At 58.7% G+C, this 15,439-nt stretch overlaps 9 protein-coding genes across 9 annotated transcripts; 5 read left to right on the top strand and 4 right to left on the bottom strand.

Annotated features, from left to right (window-relative positions):
• Window positions 1-735, top strand: SDRG_04973 (hypothetical protein). The gene is made up of 4 exons (XM_008610667.1): window positions 1-79; window positions 121-183; window positions 228-319; window positions 362-735. Exons 1-4 carry the CDS (start codon window positions 23-25, stop codon window positions 534-536), a joined length of 387 nt encoding a protein of 128 aa, XP_008608889.1. The 5' UTR covers window positions 1-22; the 3' UTR covers window positions 537-735.
• SDRG_04974 (hypothetical protein) lies at window positions 553-1,305 on the bottom strand (the record flags this gene model as incomplete). The annotated part of the gene is made up of 1 exon (XM_008610668.1): window positions 553-1,305. One exon carries the CDS (start codon window positions 1,303-1,305, stop codon window positions 553-555), a length of 753 nt encoding a protein of 250 aa, XP_008608890.1.
• A 559-nt stretch (window positions 1,306-1,864) lies between these two features.
• On the top strand, window positions 1,865-3,525 carry SDRG_04975 (hypothetical protein). Its single transcript, XM_008610669.1, has 11 exons — window positions 1,865-1,959; window positions 2,009-2,090; window positions 2,136-2,284; window positions 2,326-2,412; window positions 2,457-2,635; window positions 2,679-2,763; window positions 2,810-2,910; window positions 2,959-3,047; window positions 3,093-3,147; window positions 3,195-3,325; window positions 3,370-3,525. Exons 1-11 carry the CDS (start codon window positions 1,884-1,886, stop codon window positions 3,488-3,490), a joined length of 1,155 nt encoding a protein of 384 aa, XP_008608891.1. The 5' UTR covers window positions 1,865-1,883; the 3' UTR covers window positions 3,491-3,525.
• Window positions 3,526-3,536: 11 nt separating this feature from the next.
• On the bottom strand, window positions 3,537-4,495 carry SDRG_04976 (hypothetical protein; the record flags this gene model as incomplete). The annotated part of the gene is made up of 4 exons (XM_008610670.1): window positions 3,537-3,782; window positions 3,835-3,940; window positions 3,989-4,360; window positions 4,407-4,495. The coding sequence occupies 4 exons, from the start codon at window positions 4,493-4,495 to the stop codon at window positions 3,537-3,539; spliced, it is 813 nt and encodes a 270-aa protein (XP_008608892.1).
• Window positions 4,496-4,760: 265 nt separating this feature from the next.
• Window positions 4,761-5,550, bottom strand: SDRG_04977 (arf/Sar family, other). Its single transcript, XM_008610671.1, has 3 exons — window positions 5,429-5,550; window positions 5,172-5,376; window positions 4,761-5,121 (listed from the first exon to the last, which is right to left on the bottom strand). Exons 1-3 carry the CDS (start codon window positions 5,506-5,508, stop codon window positions 4,867-4,869), a joined length of 540 nt encoding a protein of 179 aa, XP_008608893.1. The 5' UTR covers window positions 5,509-5,550; the 3' UTR covers window positions 4,761-4,866.
• A 1,202-nt stretch (window positions 5,551-6,752) lies between these two features.
• SDRG_04978 (CMGC/CDKL protein kinase) lies at window positions 6,753-8,535 on the top strand. Its single transcript, XM_008610672.1, has one exon. The coding sequence runs from the start codon at window positions 6,841-6,843 to the stop codon at window positions 8,458-8,460; it is 1,620 nt and encodes a 539-aa protein (XP_008608894.1). The 5' UTR covers window positions 6,753-6,840; the 3' UTR covers window positions 8,461-8,535.
• Window positions 8,536-9,165: 630 nt separating this feature from the next.
• Window positions 9,166-10,109, top strand: SDRG_04979 (V-type ATPase, D subunit; the record flags this gene model as incomplete). The annotated part of the gene is made up of 4 exons (XM_008610673.1): window positions 9,166-9,197; window positions 9,251-9,294; window positions 9,339-9,412; window positions 9,459-10,109. The coding sequence occupies 4 exons, from the start codon at window positions 9,166-9,168 to the stop codon at window positions 10,068-10,070; spliced, it is 762 nt and encodes a 253-aa protein (XP_008608895.1). The 3' UTR covers window positions 10,071-10,109.
• Window positions 10,110-10,901: 792 nt separating this feature from the next.
• On the top strand, window positions 10,902-12,735 carry SDRG_04980 (hypothetical protein). The gene has a single exon (XM_008610674.1). It carries the CDS (start codon window positions 10,956-10,958, stop codon window positions 12,681-12,683), a length of 1,728 nt encoding a protein of 575 aa, XP_008608896.1. The 5' UTR covers window positions 10,902-10,955; the 3' UTR covers window positions 12,684-12,735.
• A 157-nt stretch (window positions 12,736-12,892) lies between these two features.
• Window positions 12,893-15,355, bottom strand: SDRG_04981 (hypothetical protein; the record flags this gene model as incomplete). The annotated part of the gene is made up of 11 exons (XM_008610675.1): window positions 12,893-13,310; window positions 13,354-13,481; window positions 13,532-13,897; window positions 13,942-14,329; window positions 14,376-14,449; window positions 14,492-14,637; window positions 14,683-14,728; window positions 14,773-14,811; window positions 14,864-15,111; window positions 15,152-15,239; window positions 15,282-15,355. Coding segments are annotated over 11 exons (1,892 nt in total), but the record flags the coding sequence as incomplete, so codon positions are not given.
• Between the last annotated feature and the right edge of the window lie 84 nt (window positions 15,356-15,439).

Raw genomic sequence — 15,439 nt, forward strand, 5'->3', positions numbered from 1 at the left:
CCAAGCGTTGCGCAAGGCGGGCATGGCGGTGCGCCTTCCGAGCAAGCGCCGGTTTCCATACAGCGCCCAGCTCGACCACGTACGAATAGCTTGTCCTGTCGATGCTGAGAACGCATGCAGTGCTTTTCACCGCCGCTGCCAAGCGATATCCTCGTGGACTTTTCCGTGCACCAGGCGCGCGTGGTCGACCCAACATGTCGTCTTGACGACGCTAATGCGGTCCTTAGCTGGTTGAAGCGTTCGTCGTCGCGCCGTCGACCAAGCCCGTGGACGAGCTTCTCTCGAGCAGCGCGAAAAAGGAGTTTGTCGGTCAAGTCACGTACGCACCCCATGCAACTCGCGGTGTGACGCGTCTGCGTAGGCTCTTTCGCGGCCAATCGGTCGAGATTATGCGCCAAACAAGCGTGTGGCTGGACCTTCCGGGCTTGGAAGACTTGCTTGTGGTGCTCGACGACCAAGTCTCGCGGGTTACGGCGCTTCGCAACAAGGCCGACGCGCTTCTCCAGTGCGTCCCCAACGTTCTCCAGTGCACGTAACGACGCAGTGCAAGCTCTATTCTTTCGAGTGGGCAAATATACACTTGTCACCGAACCGGCAGGTGCCCGCTACGAATTGATTGCAGATCTTGGTCGCGCTCGTCTTGGCGCTGTGCTCAAACGAGCACTTGTCGCCGTACGAGCACTTGCCGCGCAGAAAGTCGTAGCAAACGCGCGGGCCTTGGACGACGAACTTGTCCTTCTTTGTGCGCACGCGCATGAGGTGCCACTTGCCAAGCTTGTGCTCGGCGAGCTGGTCGGCGCTCGTAAACTCCTTGACGCAAAGCTTGCACTTGAAGCCGACTTGGCCACACTCTTCGAGGTGCGCAGTCGTTTTCTTGTGCGCCAAGAAGTCGTCGAGGTCGGCGCCGATAAAGCCACAGGGCTTGCACGCAAACGGAACCTTGCCCACGATCTTGACCTTGGCCGGCGCCGCCGTCTTGGGCTTCTTGTGCGTGGCAACCTTGTTCGATTGGCAAGAGACCTTGGGCAAGAGCTCTTCCGGGAGCGATGGGACAACGTCATTCTGGTACTCGGACAGATTCACGACGGCGGCCGGCGCCTCGTCGCCGCTCTCGTCGTCATCGCTCGAGCTATCGGAGTCGTCGTCGGAGCTCGAGCCGAGGTCGGCCTCCAGCGCCTTGATCTGCGCTTCGAGGTCATCTTCCTCGGCCTTGGGTGCGGCAATGATCGCATCGGCCGACTGCTGCAGCCGCTTGGCCATCGGCAGCAACGCGGCCGCCTCGCGCTCGCGCGTCCGTTTGCCCATCCTTTCGATTTTGATCGCATTTTGGCCAATCAGTTTCGTGCAGCCGTTTTAGCCAATCCTCGCGCTTGCTAGCGCACGACTTCCCATTCGCCAATATCGAGGAGGTCGGCCCAATCCGACGCGCGACTGAACGCACGCAACTGACCGCTAAGGTTACGGTGCCATCCCCTGCGAAAGGACGAGGTCGCACCCTCGCGTGCGTTCGATCGCTGAACCCATCGCCCTCCTGGCGCTATCAACGTGCGACCATAGGCCATGACGCTGCAGCTATCATCGAGCGCGACCGATCGCTCTGCCAAGTAAAATTTGCCGCCGACTGTCCCCTGCACACCTTTATTCTTTCACCAGAAGCAGACGCTTAATGAGACTGGGCTGGGTCCGGCCGCTTGAGATTCGGGGACTGACGGGGGCGCGTCGTCCGTCGACGCGCGGCACTGCATACTGTGGGAGGCCGCGGTGGCAAGCGCCAAGTTGCGTGCACATAGACTATGGGAGTGACACGCGCCACCTGGCAACACACATTCCTGCGAGTTGAATTTGATGTCCCATTTGCACAAAAGCGAGAAAGGACGACAAGGATGACGCGGGTCGCGTACACGGCGCTCTTCTTCGTGAACGCAATTCTAGCGACGGCCTTGCGGGCCTTTGGCGACGGTGGCCTCGTCGCCATGCGTCGGTCATGCGCTCATGCACGGGTGCGTAGGCTTCCTCAAGCACGTGTGGTCCATCGACGGCTGCGACGACCCGGCCGACGTGCACTGCGTCGGCAACCAAGCCGTGTATCGGTACGAGCGCTACCATGTTGCGCCACCTTGATCGATGCAACGCAGGACGAGCTTTGCCATCTGCTGCTTCTTCGCCTTGATGGTTCTCTTGAGCGCGCTCTCGGAGCGAGGGCATGCCAACTGCTGCTGCCTCTGGTGCTTCCAGCTCCCGTGCTACGGCGCGCTGGTCGTCATCTCCTTTCTTATTCCAAGCGGTCCGTTGCGGTATTGAAATGTGGTCTCAGCGTTGCGATAGCGTTCTTTGAGGGCTATGCGTGGCTGGCGCGTGTCACATCGGTCTTCTTCCTCGTCCTCCAGATCGTCATTATCATCGACTTTATGTGTACATCCTGCCTCTGCGATGTACACTTTGACGCTTGAATGTAGACAATGTGCGCGACTACCTCATTGACCGCATCGACGCGGCCGAAGCCGACGCCGAGTCGACCGCGTCGCTCCTCGGCACCTCATTACCGCCCGCGAATCGCAGCTGGATCTGGAAGGGCATCTACTTGGCCATTGTGCTTGTGTGTCTCGGTGGCGCGCTCACTGGCATTGCCCTCATGGTACACCCCCTTGCGCCCTACACTATCGCTGATTCGATGGTAGTACCAGTACTATGGCGACTGCGCGATTGGCTCGTCGTTTACAACGGTCACGCTCGTGGCAATTCTGGTTGCGACCGGCATTAGCAGTACGTCCACCATCCTTCTACGATAGCTCATGCGGTGGCATTATAGTCACCGAGTGGGCGGGCACAGGCTTGATGCCGCCGTCGATCGTGGCCGCCTACGCCGTCTTTCTCTGCTACCAAGCGCTCGCGTCCAACCCGAACGCGCTCGTACTGACGCACGGAATCGATATGGGCGCTGATGCCGCTTTGGGATAGTGCAACCCGTTCTCGCTTGTCGAAGCTCACGCGCACACCAACACGATCGCGTCGGCGCTGCTCGGTGCCGCCACGATCACGTGGACAAGGTAGCCAGCATAGTCTCGACGTGGTGGTTGGACGTACTCCTGTAGCTGGTCGACGTCGTCGTCGGCGTCATCGGCGCTGCAAATGCACCGAACGGACGAGGTATGGATACGCTGTTTCGACAGCGACAGAGACTGTACATGCTGTAGTCGGACTTGGAGCTGGCGAAGAAAGCTACCGCCTCGGACGCCGACACGCCGAGTTGGCAGTTCCATCTCGTTATGGTCTTTGGTGGGCTCTACATGGCCATGGTCCTCACGCAATGGGGCTCGTCGCATGGGTACGCTTGCAGTGAATGTGCGGGATGTGCCAGCCTTGTTGTAGGCAAGAGCAAGGGGCCGTCAATATGTGGGTGCAGATCGTGTCCCAGTGGATGGTGCTGCTCCTCTATGTGTGGACGCTCGTGGCGCCTCGGCTCTTCCCCGACCGTGACTTTAGCATCTAAGAAAACACATGCAAATGACCTATTATGCGCAATAACCCGCTACATGCTAGCCGAGATATGGCGACAGAAGGGATGCGAGACGCTCGGTCGAGATGGTGCCTTGGAGCTGCTTGAAGACGTGGACGAGACTCTCGACTTGGGCGCCGCCCTTGTACACCATGAAGATCGGCAAGTCGCTCGCGTCAAAAGTCGCATCGGCCTGCTTGGCGTCGACGACGAGAAACTGCGTGTGGACGTACGCCAGGCAAAGCTGCTCGAGGCAGTGGTTGATCGCCACGCACACTTGGTTGCGCTATGCATGCTTGCAATGCGCGTTGCGAGAGGAGGAGGATGGAGGGTTGTACCTCGTCGCACATGTGGACGATGACGTGCACGCGGGCGTCGGCGGCGTCAACGGTATCGACAAAGCCAAACGGGTCCGAGTACTGCAGGGTACCAAAGGCAGGCCGCCTACGCTGCAGCATCAAGCACGACCGTTCCTACGCGTTGTGACCGCACCCGTCCCGCTCGGCCATCGTCATCTCGAGCATGCGCTTGGCGCAATATTCCTTCATCATTTCGTCGTCGCTCAAGTCGCTCAAGTCGGCGTCCGAGTCGTTGTCGCTCAATCCTGTCGGGTTGTTGGCTGCGACGGCCGGCACTGTGTGGCCCTTGGCGATACGGTTCATCACCGCCGTGCGCACCGCCTCGTTCTGCCGGCGCTCGGCGGCCTTGGCTTGCTTGTACGCTCTGTAGTCGGTCAAGACGCCCTTTGGTCCCGTGTGCGTAGCAGGCGTGAAGGTTCGGCGCTTGCCTTGCCGCGCGTACTTGGCTTGGGACCACGGCCCCGTCGGGTCGGCAGCGGAGGCGGGCAGCGATGGCTCTTCGTCGCTACGTCCAGGCCTATTGCCTCGACCTTGCATGTGCCATGGTGTACCTCGCTTCCGAGTCCGAGTTGACCTTGCCGCCGAGCTCGTCTGCGTCGCGGTCCTTGTAGACGTCATGGCGCAGGAAGAAGTCGTCCATAGAGGAAGCTTTTTCGAAACTTCACGCGGTCGCGTATCCTCCGGTATTTTATCCGGACTGCGCGATCCACGGCGAAGGGTCGTTCGTCCGATCGCAGGAAGGGGCGCGGCTGACGGCGTCGCGGGGGCTGGGCCCACTTCGCCCATCGCCCGTCGCTCCCAGCTTCCAGCTGGCGGATGGACCTTGACCGACCGCCCATGGTCAGCAGCCGTCATCCAGGCGTGGATCGATCGACGAGGGTCATGAGGAAGTCGAGGCAACATGGAATATGGGCATCTCGTTGTCCTTTTTATATGGTCTTTTGCAAAACTAGAGGAGATGCTAGATATCGATCCATAATGGTCCACGTCGTGGTGCATTCTCCTAAGTACTTAGCCCTTCCCTGACTGCTTCATCAACCACTGGATGACCTGGTCGATATTTACGAGGCGCAGCGCCGAGATCGGGATGACGAGCCACGGGTTGTCGACAATGTAGTCGAGGTTGAGCTCGCGAATGAGCTCGGGCTCCGAGATATGCGGCTCCAAGTCGATCTTGTTGGCAAGCACGAGCAGCGGCGTCGTCGCCAGCTCGCGATCTTCCAAGAGGCGGTGCAGCTCTTTGCGCGCAAGCGAGATTTGGTCAAACTAGTGCCATCATGAGCCATCAAGATGGGTTGATGGAAGAGGAAGCGTACCGCGTTGGCGTCGACGACGTAAATAATGACATCGCAGCCGCGGGTGTACCGGCCCCACTCGCTTCGGTACTGCGCTTGGCCGCCAATGTCCCAGCATTTCATTTGCACGCCGCCCTTCTTGACGAGCTTGACGTTGAGACCGATCGTCGGACACGTCTCGACCGGGTGGCCCATGGCCATGACGTTGAGCAGCGTCGTCTTGCCACTACAGACGCATGTGACGACCCGCTCTTCGCATGGCATGCATGCACGCGTACCTGTTCTCGAGGCCGACGAGGACGACTTCGAGCTTCTTCGTGTAGAAGGCTTGGAGCATGCGCTGCAGGATTCCCCCCATGCTGCGTCCGACTTCGCCTTCCGACTTTTGACTATGAGTTTGAGGTCGGCCATTGACACTGCGTCCATCAGTTCTGAGAGGTTCTCGCTATATAGAAACGGCCAGTGGCTTCGGAATATCGAAACGCCAGAGGTTTTCTATCCTTCTCCAGTTGGAGCCACAGTAGTCAGTTGTGGGGTGCGTGCAAATCCACTTGGAATTTGTATGCGACGCGTGCGAGACACTTCCCACGTGATAAACCACACGCGTCATTGACGGGGAAAATGATATGCTGCAGCTGCGCCTTGTTTTATTTTCGACGCTTCTTACAAAAGACAAGATAGTAGGTAGGATCGCGTGCATTTAATTGGCGTCGCCCTTCTCTTCGCTGGAATGGGCTACGTTTTTCACGGTGGGAAATACCGTGTGAAAGTGCGACCAAGCTTGGAGTGATGGTCAGTCAGGGGCCGTCCGCTGATTTCGCGCCTTTTTCTCGTGCCCATGCGTGGATACTGGCAAGCAAGCAGCGACTTCGCTGGTCCCATCGAGTAGACTTGGCGTTGATCATTTGACTGTTGCCATCTGCATCAACCATAGAGTCGTGTGACATGGCTAAGATCTAAATGCAATTTGGACGTTGCCCGCCAGGCATGAATCAATGGTGACCACGCCGGTCCAACAAAGCAAGTCACGCCATCCCCACGTTTCTGACTTCAACGTGCACTTCTCAGATGCCGGAATTCCAAGACTGCAAACAGCGGTCTACACTCGATGTATTCGCGTTGCTTGTGCGTCCTACGACTGGTATAGCGCGCAGACGCCGTTGGCCAGCGACGGTGCCATGGACACGATGCGACTTCGGGCATACGTCTCGTTTTGATGACATACTAACGTTAGTAGATGCCTTGACTCCATCATTATGATCTCCAGCTTTACTCACGCCACGGCGCAGCATTGACGCGACTCTTACGAAAAGTACAAAATTAGTGGTTCTCAAGCGACACTGGCAGACGTTATCGCCCCATATCACCTTGCACTGTTTTTGAGGAATACTGTGGCATCCGTCAACCTACTTCACCATCAATTCACAAGGCTGCAACACGATAAGAACTAGGATATCTTAGTGCCTTTCCATTTCGAAGACCCTTCGTTGTCCAAGTGTCGGAAACAAAAGTTAAAAGATCGAGTCGCATGGCTGTCATGTAACACCCACCACTTGCCTGTGCAATTTGTCGCGACTACATTCCTGCAAGGACCCATAGAACCAACTTTGTGTTGCTACCACTGTCGTGTCTTGTTAGGAGGCGGACGTCGTAACCCCTGGCGTTAAAACCACCGCCGATAACGGTTTCCATGAACAAGTACGAGGTGCTCGGCATCGTCGGCGAAGGCGCGTACGGCGTCGTGCTCAAATGCCGCAATAAGGAGACGGGTGAGATCGTCGCCATCAAAAAGTTCAAGGAGAGCGAAGAGGACGAGACGGTTCGGAAGACGACGCTGCGCGAAGTCAAAGTGCTCAAGATGCTCAAGCAAGACAACATCGTCAACCTCAAAGAAGCGTTCCGGCGAAAAGGCAAGCTCTACCTCGTGTTCGAGTACGTCGAGAAGAACTTGCTCGAAGTCCTCGAAGAAAAGCCCGCGGGCCTCGACCACGAGCTCGTCCGGCGCTACGTCTACCAGCTCAGCCGCGCGATCGCCTACTGCCACGAAAATGGCGTCGTCCATCGCGACATCAAGCCCGAGAACCTTCTCGTCAACTCGGACCACTCCCTGCGGCTCTGCGACTTTGGATTTGCGCGGCTTGTGGCCGACTCACACTCGATGGAGCTCACCGACTACGTCGCGACGCGCTGGTACCGGTCACCCGAACTGCTTCTTGGATCAACCAAGTATGGGAAGAGCGTCGACATTTGGGCCATTGGATGTATCATGGGCGAGCTCCTCGACGGCCAGCCGCTCTTTCCTGGCGAGTCGGAGATCGACCAACTCTACATGATTCAGAAAATGCTGGGGCCGCTCACGCCCGACCACATGGAGCTCTTCCTCTCCAACCCACGGTTTGCGGGCTTGAAGTTCCCTGATATGACGCGCCCAGATACGCTGCAAAAGCGATTTGTGGGCAAAGTGCCGAAGCGCGCGATGGCTTTTCTCAAAGGCACGGTGCAGTTGGGACCGGACGAACGCATGACAGCCGCCGAGTGCGTCGCACACCCGTACTTTGAAGGCCTCGAGAAGGACACCCTTGGCGGCGAGGGCAACCAGGCCATGACACCACCGCCGACCAAGCCCCTTTTTCGGCTCGACGAAAGCACGAGCGGCATCCTCTGCGACGAGCCCAAGCCGCGCAAGGACAGCCCGGATAATGGCATCAATAGCACCAAGAAACCACAGAAGAAGAAGACAACGTCGTCCACCACAACCAAAGAAAACCAGCGGCTGCGCGATGAGAAGGATGGGCGAACACGAGCTGCCGAGTATGGCACGCTGCCCGTCGAGATGGAGCTGGACACGCCGCTCGCCCCGCGAGACACTGGTGTATCGTCAAGTAAGAAGAAGAGCAGTGCGAGCAGGTCGAGCAAATCGGTCAAGGCAGACGAGAAGGCCCCTCCGTCGACGCCCAAGACGCTGGCGGGAAGCAGCAGCACAGGAAGCACACGGAAAAAGAAGACAGCGGCGCCGAAAAGCGAGGCCAAGGCCGACATCAAGCGCGAGTCCAAGACCAGCAGCAACAAGGAGAGCGAGTCATCATCACGGCGAACGTCGGTGCGGCAGGTCGACGACGCCAAACGGAGTCGGAAAGACGCCGACACCGTGCGATGTAAGCAGCTTCCACAACTCACGATGGATGTCGATGGTGAGAGCGACGTCGTGCTGTTACCGCGCAGTGTCAAGTCGAATGGTCTCCAGCCACTGCGCATGCTGGCGTCCGACCCCAAGCAGTATTATGACAGTAGTGACGAGTACAAAGCATAGCCCATTATGGCTCTAGCCACCACATACGACGGCAGCGGTGCGTCTGTACAAATATACTTATGCCACGGCACCCCATCGACGACCGCCTCTCTGTGCGCGATCGACGATACTTGGCGTCGCGTGTCGTGGCCATGTCCCAAGATACCAGTGCCGATGCCATGTTCGGGCATGGCACCGATGCAGCTCGCACGCGCAGCGAAGCTGTTGCATCAGCGCACGGTACCGAGAAGGGTGCACCGACCCGGCTACGTGGCACGTGCAACAAAGCGCAGCACAGGACGGGTGTGACCATCGAGCCGGAGGTGGCACCGGGGCATGGACGCTGCAAGTGCATGCTACAGGACGCGTCTTCGAGGCCTTATAGGAGCGATCGCAGCACCAGATGCGGTACCTTCCTTCAAGCAGCATGGAGCATGTTGTCTCGACGGCTACCCCGGCGCAGCCCCCCCGGCGCTCCTATCGCGATCTTGGCCGCTGCGTCGGTATAGAAAACACTCAACTGCTGTTTGAAACACCTTGGTTGAAGTGATTTTGCACTGTCGGCTTGTAGTGGCTGGGGATCGGTTTTTATAAAGACCAAATACATACATAAAATAGGATATTGCTTGTTGTGTGTTTTAAACAGCGTTGAAAACCTGGGGCAGATTGACTGCGGTCCAGTTTTCGCATCGGGACAGAGGCAAGAGGCCGCGAGACCACGGAAGCATGTCGACGGTCCAAGTCCCCCCCACGCGCATGTACGCCCGCGCCGATCCGTCCTCGGTCGTTCTCATGTGGCCTCGCTCTCTAGGAACCTCACGGTCTACAAGGCCAAGCGCGTTGCGGCCAAGAAGGGTATGTGCCCGCCATCCATGCCCGTAGGACCTAACCCGTCGTAGGCTTTGATCTCTTGAAGAAGAAGGCCGACGCCTTGAAGATGCGCTTCCAGGCCATGCTTCGCGAGATCCAAAAGGTACTAAATGGCGCGAGCCACGGGCGTGGGCATCATCGTGTTATAGACAAAAATGACCATGTCCCAAGATGCTGCCGATGCGTTCTTCTCGCTGTCGCAGGCGCAGTACGCGGCCGGCGACTTCCGCCACAAGGTCATTGAGTCGGTGACGACGGCCGAGTTCCGCCTCGAGAACCGCATTGATAACGTGGCCGGCGTCAAGCTGCCCGTCTTCACGGACGTCGAGACGGCGCGCGAGAAGAGCGAAAACATTGGTCTCTCTGGCGGTGGCGGCAAGATCCAGAACTGCCGCGACAAGTTCCGCCACCTCCTCAAGGCGCTCGTGAAGCTTGCGTCGCTCCAGACGTCGTTCGTCACGCTCGACGAGGCGCTCAAGGTCACGAACCGCCGTGTGAACGCGCTCGACAACGTCACGATCCCGCGCATTGATAAGGTCATCGACTACATCTCGCGCGAGCTCGACGAGTTGGAGCGCGAGGACTTTGTGCGCATCAAGAAGGTCCAGGCCAACAAGATCCAGGCCGCGAAGGAGTTGGCGCTCGAGACGGAGGCGCAGGCTGCGGCCGAGGTCGCGTCGGGCGTCCCCGTCTTTACGGCGTCGGACCTCGATATCCTCGCTGCGTTCGAGCCGGCTGCGGACGCGGACGTTGTGTTTTAAACCAGTCCCGCTATTGTAATACAGACAGCGCTCTTTCGCTTGTGACTTCGTTCGTACCTCTCGCGTCTCCATGGGAAGGCGCGCGACCATGGCACGGCGCCATGGCAGTGAGCTCGGCGACGCAGCACTCTGTGCATACACCATCGTCCAAGTGGTCGGTAGCAGCGCGCACGAGATAGCATCCAACTGCTTCTATAGGTATACTGCGATGCATCCCTCACTTTCCGTCGCACCCTCCTGTCGACGCCGACGCTATGATCTGGAGGACGCCTGCCGTGCTCAAAGCTCGCAGCATGCCAAGCAGCCATCTCATGAGGTCAGGATCAGTTCTTATCGGTGCAACTGCGCGTCGTCGTCGGATATTCTTGGTTGCATCAAGAGAGATTCGCTCCAGCGTGTCAGGAACCATTGTCGCCGGGCAGCTTCAGTCGATGGTAGCGAGCTCTGCCCTGCGATTTCCATGCCCACAAAGAGTCTTCACTGCGCAGACTGCGCTGGCAGACGTGCGTACTAGTACTTGGGATGATCGGGAGCAGCACCCAGATCTGCTTGGATGCATTGCCTCTTCGATCATCTATCTTCTTGGACCAGTTAGAGATACCAAGGCGAATGGCTTTGCATCTTGGCGGCGGCTCCTCCACACAACCCGTCGACAGCGCTGCCGCGGGCCAATCGCGGCCGCTCGGCGCCTTCAACTCGACTGGCGCGATGGAATATCACCATTTGCGTCGCACGCCAACGCGCCAATCGCGTGCGTTTGTTTCGATACAACGCAATGCCATTGGTTGGACCGCAACTGCGGCGCCGAGCGAATATTTGCCCATGTGATCGGCGGCCTTTCTGGGAGCGTCAGTTCTGCTTTCGCCTCGCCGCCACCGCATCATCATGAAGGTCCCGTCGTCGCTGCCTCTCCTCGCCCTCTGCCTCGCGTCTTCGGCCGCGCTCGACCGCTCGCTCTGGGGCATCAACTACGACACGCGCACGAGCGAATGGGGCGGCTGCAAGGACCAGGCGGTCATCACCGCCGACCTCACCGCGCTCAAGACGGTCACGAACGTCGTGCGCCTCTACTCGATGAAGCAGCCGTGCGTTGACCGCGTCTTCAAGGCCGCCAAGAACCTTGGCCTCAAGGTCTGGATCGGCACGTGGTCGGAGGTTGCGTCGCCCAAGGTCCGCGACTCGTTCGACGAAGACTTCAAGGTGCTCCAGGGCCTCGTCAAGAGCGGCGCGATCACCAACCAGAACGTCGCCGGTATCCAAGTCTCGAGCGAGGCGCTCTTCCGCTACTACATCAACGGCGGCGCCGGCGTCAACGACACGGCCAACACGAACGGTGCGGACGCGATGATCGCCCATCTCAACCAGACGCGGACGTTCTTGCGCCAGAACAAGCTGGACTTTCCGGTCACGATCGCCGACGTCATGGACATCTACAACAACTACCCGAAGCTCTACGACGCCGTCGACGTCGTCTCGGTCAACCAGTTTTCGATGTGGGAAAACGTCGACGCGGCCAACGGCGCCTTCACCATGTGGCAGCACTGGCAGAAGATCGAGGCGCAGGCCCGCGCCGCCGGCAAGCCCGTGCTCATGTCCGAGACGGGTTGGAGCTCGGCCGGCAACAACACGGCCATCAAGGAGGCGTCGCCGGACGCCGAGCGCATCTTCACGCGCGACTTCCTCACGGTCGCGGAGCAGATGCAGATGAACTACTTTTACTTTGCGTCGTTCGACCTCAGCTTTGGCGACAACGTCATTGAGCGCAACTTTGGCATCTTTGACGTCGACCGCAAGTTGAAGGACCCAGTCGTCAAGGCCAACGTCGGCAAGGCGCCGATCGCGGTCCGCCTCTTCTCGGGCAACAAGGTGCTCAAGGCCGACGGGTACCTCACGAGCACGTACACGCGTCTGAGCATGGACACGCCGGCCACCGGTGCCGGCCTCGACAGCGAGATCTGGTTCTGGGACCCGACGACGAGCGTCCTTCGCTCCAAGAGCGCCAACCAGTGCTTGGACTCGTATGGCTCGAACGACTGGCAGAACGTGCACTTGTGGAACTGCGACTTCACCAACAAGAATCAAAAGTGGAAGATCGAGAACAACGCGGTCAAGACGCAGAACGGCGCCAACTTTTGCATGGACTCGGACCCGTCCATGAAGTACGACGACGGCAAGCAGAAGGTCCAGATGTGGTGGTGCTGGAACGGCCCGAACCAGAAGATCACGATGCGCCCGATTAGCGCCGAGCCGATCCAGATCAAGCTCGGCGGCAAGGCGTGGCTCTCGGCCTCCGGTGCAGCGGTCTCGACCGCCCAGACGTCGGCCAGCTGGTTCTATGACCCGATCGCGCAGACCATCTCGACCAAGGAGAAGACGTGCCTCGACCTCGCCACGTACGCGCGTGACACGCCTGTCAAGGCGACCGCCTGTGTCGCCAACAGCGCGACGCAAAAGTGGCAGTTCAACGACGTCACCGGGCAGTTCAACCACGGCACGTCACTCGCGCTCTGCCTCTCGGGCTCGTCCAAGACGGCGGACGTCGTCGCGCAGCTCTGCGACAAGTCGGACGCCAACCAAAAGTGGGCCGTCTCGATGACCAACCCGACCGCGTAAACCCATAGTATCCGAGTGTAAAGAAGACAATTATCTCCAAGCGTTGTACCTATCTTCGTTGTCAAAGCCCCCGAGTCGTCTCTTCGCACGCCACATTGGTGCTTGTAGACGGCAGAAGTAGTTATACTGGTATGTACACGTTCGGTGGGCTCTTGTTCTATGTATCGAGGCTCTTCATCCGCCAATAGATGCAGTATCTTCGACCACTATCTGCAGACAATAAAGACAATCATAAAGCGAGCTATTCTCGCAGCGGCCACGGGAATAAGAAGGAATAAGAATGGAGAGCTATGCGGCTGCCACGAGTGTGGTGTTGGTCAAAGTGTCTTAAGTTAGGAGTGCTCTTTTCGAGTCGCGGGGCGGTGAACCCACGTTGAGCTCAAGCCGACCGAGTCGAGCGCCACGGGCGGTTTTCGCCGCGGCTTGCAATGCTCGGGGAATGGAAACGCGAGCTCCTGCACGGTCACGTGGGGCGTCACAAAGTAGGCGACTTCGAGCTCGCGCCGATCGGGGTCGATGGGCTTGACCCGCGCCTGCGTCGTCGTCGTCGTCGTCGGTCGATACACGCCGCCGTTCATGAGTACGACCTTGGGCCGTGCGAGGGCTTTTTGCCACGCCGTGTTTTGCCTGATGCGATAGTTTCCCATCTATTGTCGTATTGGACACGTACGTATACTCGGCGACAGACACTTTGGGCACCGAGAGCGGCGCGTCGTGGCGATGACGATGCGACGTCGACTTGGTGGCGGGTTTGGGCGTCGAGAGGGGCTGGAGCCCTGGCTGACGCACCTTGCGCTTCTAGAATTGGTCGCACCATAAGCTTGCGAACGCGGAGAAAGCATCTCTACATGAGGCAGCGGGGCGGGGCTGCGCTCGACCAAAGGCTTGACGAGCTTGGGCGGTTTGGCCCCCAACGCGACAGCGAACGCCGTCTTTGTCGTGGACGCGGTCAAGAGTCGCGGCGGCAGCTGCTCTGGTATGGGCGACACGACTGTAGTCGTGGGCGTACTAACGACGCTCGTCGGGGGCTGCTGCTGCAAGAGAATTTGCTGGAGCTCCTGCAACAACGTCATACGCGCGTTGGACGAGAGCGAAAAGTAGAACGAAAGCATGCTCCGGACGCCGTTGACGCGCCCTTTCGCAGGCTGCTGGATGCTCTCGAGGAAGAGCTCATATTGGAGCGGACCGAGGGTGTGCAAAAACAAGAGCAGCTCCTGCCGCAAACGCTGAGCAAAGTATCGAGGCCAAGCTGTGGTACCTGCTTTTCGAGAATCCCGAGCGTCGAGAGAAAGCGGTAGAGGGACGCGCTGAGCGTAAAATGCGCGAGCCGCTCAAAGTAGGACGCGACGGGCTCGGCCGCGCTCAAGCCCGCAAGGCCCAGTGGACTCACAAACACGCGCCAAATCTCATTCGAGAGCGACCGGAGCCACTCGATCGTGTGCACGAGCGCGTCGTTGTCCATGACCAGGAGCGCGTGGAGTGTCAAGCTGCGTGCGCGGTCGTCGAGCGGCTCAAGTCGCGACTGTAGAAGCGGCGAGACGTCAAAACGCACATCGAGACGCAAAATGAGCGCCTGGATCTCGTCGTGGTGCTTCTCGACGTGGTGCTGCGTGAGCCACGCCAGCGTCACCGGTCGCAGCGTTGTCCTAGCACAGAAGAGATCGTGTATGCATTCAGACTGTATAACTATACCACTCGGCGTCCGAGGCGCCCAGTGCGTTGAGCTGGTCAAACACAAACTCGGTCGTTTGGAACCGCGTTTTGGGCTACCGACAATGTTGAACTCCATGTTGTCGATAGCAGAGTACTTGGCTCATATCGAGGTTCAAGACGGCGGCGAGGCTGCTGTCCATGTCCCAGTACCCGCTCGCTGACCGCATCGCAAGGAGAGCGCGAAACGTTGTTGCTGTCGAGCTCGTATGCACCTGGTCGATGGGCTTGAGGCACCGGGCATCTAAGGTTCTTTGAGCCTTTTGTCAGCGAGAAAAAGTCGCCGCACCAAAGTCAACGACTTCATGGACGAGCGACGAGAGGAGCGTTGCCGTCTACACAGCTCGAGTAAGAACAGTGATGCAAGACGGCGTCGTACGCTGGAAAAGTGCAGCTTGTCTCTCCACACTTCGCCCATCTAGCATGTACGATAAGGTTGAATGAGCATCCATGATGTAGATGAAGCACACTTGTCGAAGCAACGTTGAGAAGCGATCGAGGCTGATCATTGAGCGCTGCTGGGCGTCCGACGCCCACTCGTCTTTGAGGTGCGACGGCGACGGGACGCCACAGAAGCGGCTCAACACCGCGTGCAGGTGCGTGTACGTGCTCAAGTCGATCGCGTAGGCTGCCGTCGGGTTGACGCATGCGTTCCAGAGGTCGTCGATCGACGCTTGGACGATGGCGGCGAGTTGCTGCTGCTGCTCGGACAGCTGGCCTGTACAAACGGTTGGATGCCGCCTGTAGAACTCAAGTACCGATGCTTTGAAAGGTCACTTTGGGGTGCAGAACGAGGCAACGTCGGGGCGTCGAGTCTAGCTCGGGCAGCACATTCGAGTGCGGAATCTAATAAACGTGATGGCGTTTGATCGACTCTATTGTGCGTACGAGGGCCGTGCCGAAGAGCGTCGTGCGCGGGCTGGTCGCCGCCACGTCGGTCCTCGGACTAACCCACGCCATGCCATGAACAAACTACAAATAGCACATCGTGCGAAACCAGAGTCAGAGTAACTGGTGCGCGCCATTATTTTCATCGCTTTGAATTC

The sequence above is a fragment of the Saprolegnia diclina genome (assembly GCF_000281045.1).
Source record: "Saprolegnia diclina VS20 unplaced genomic scaffold supercont1.12, whole genome shotgun sequence".
Classification (NCBI taxonomy): domain Eukaryota; phylum Oomycota; class Saprolegniomycetes; order Saprolegniales; family Saprolegniaceae; genus Saprolegnia; species Saprolegnia diclina.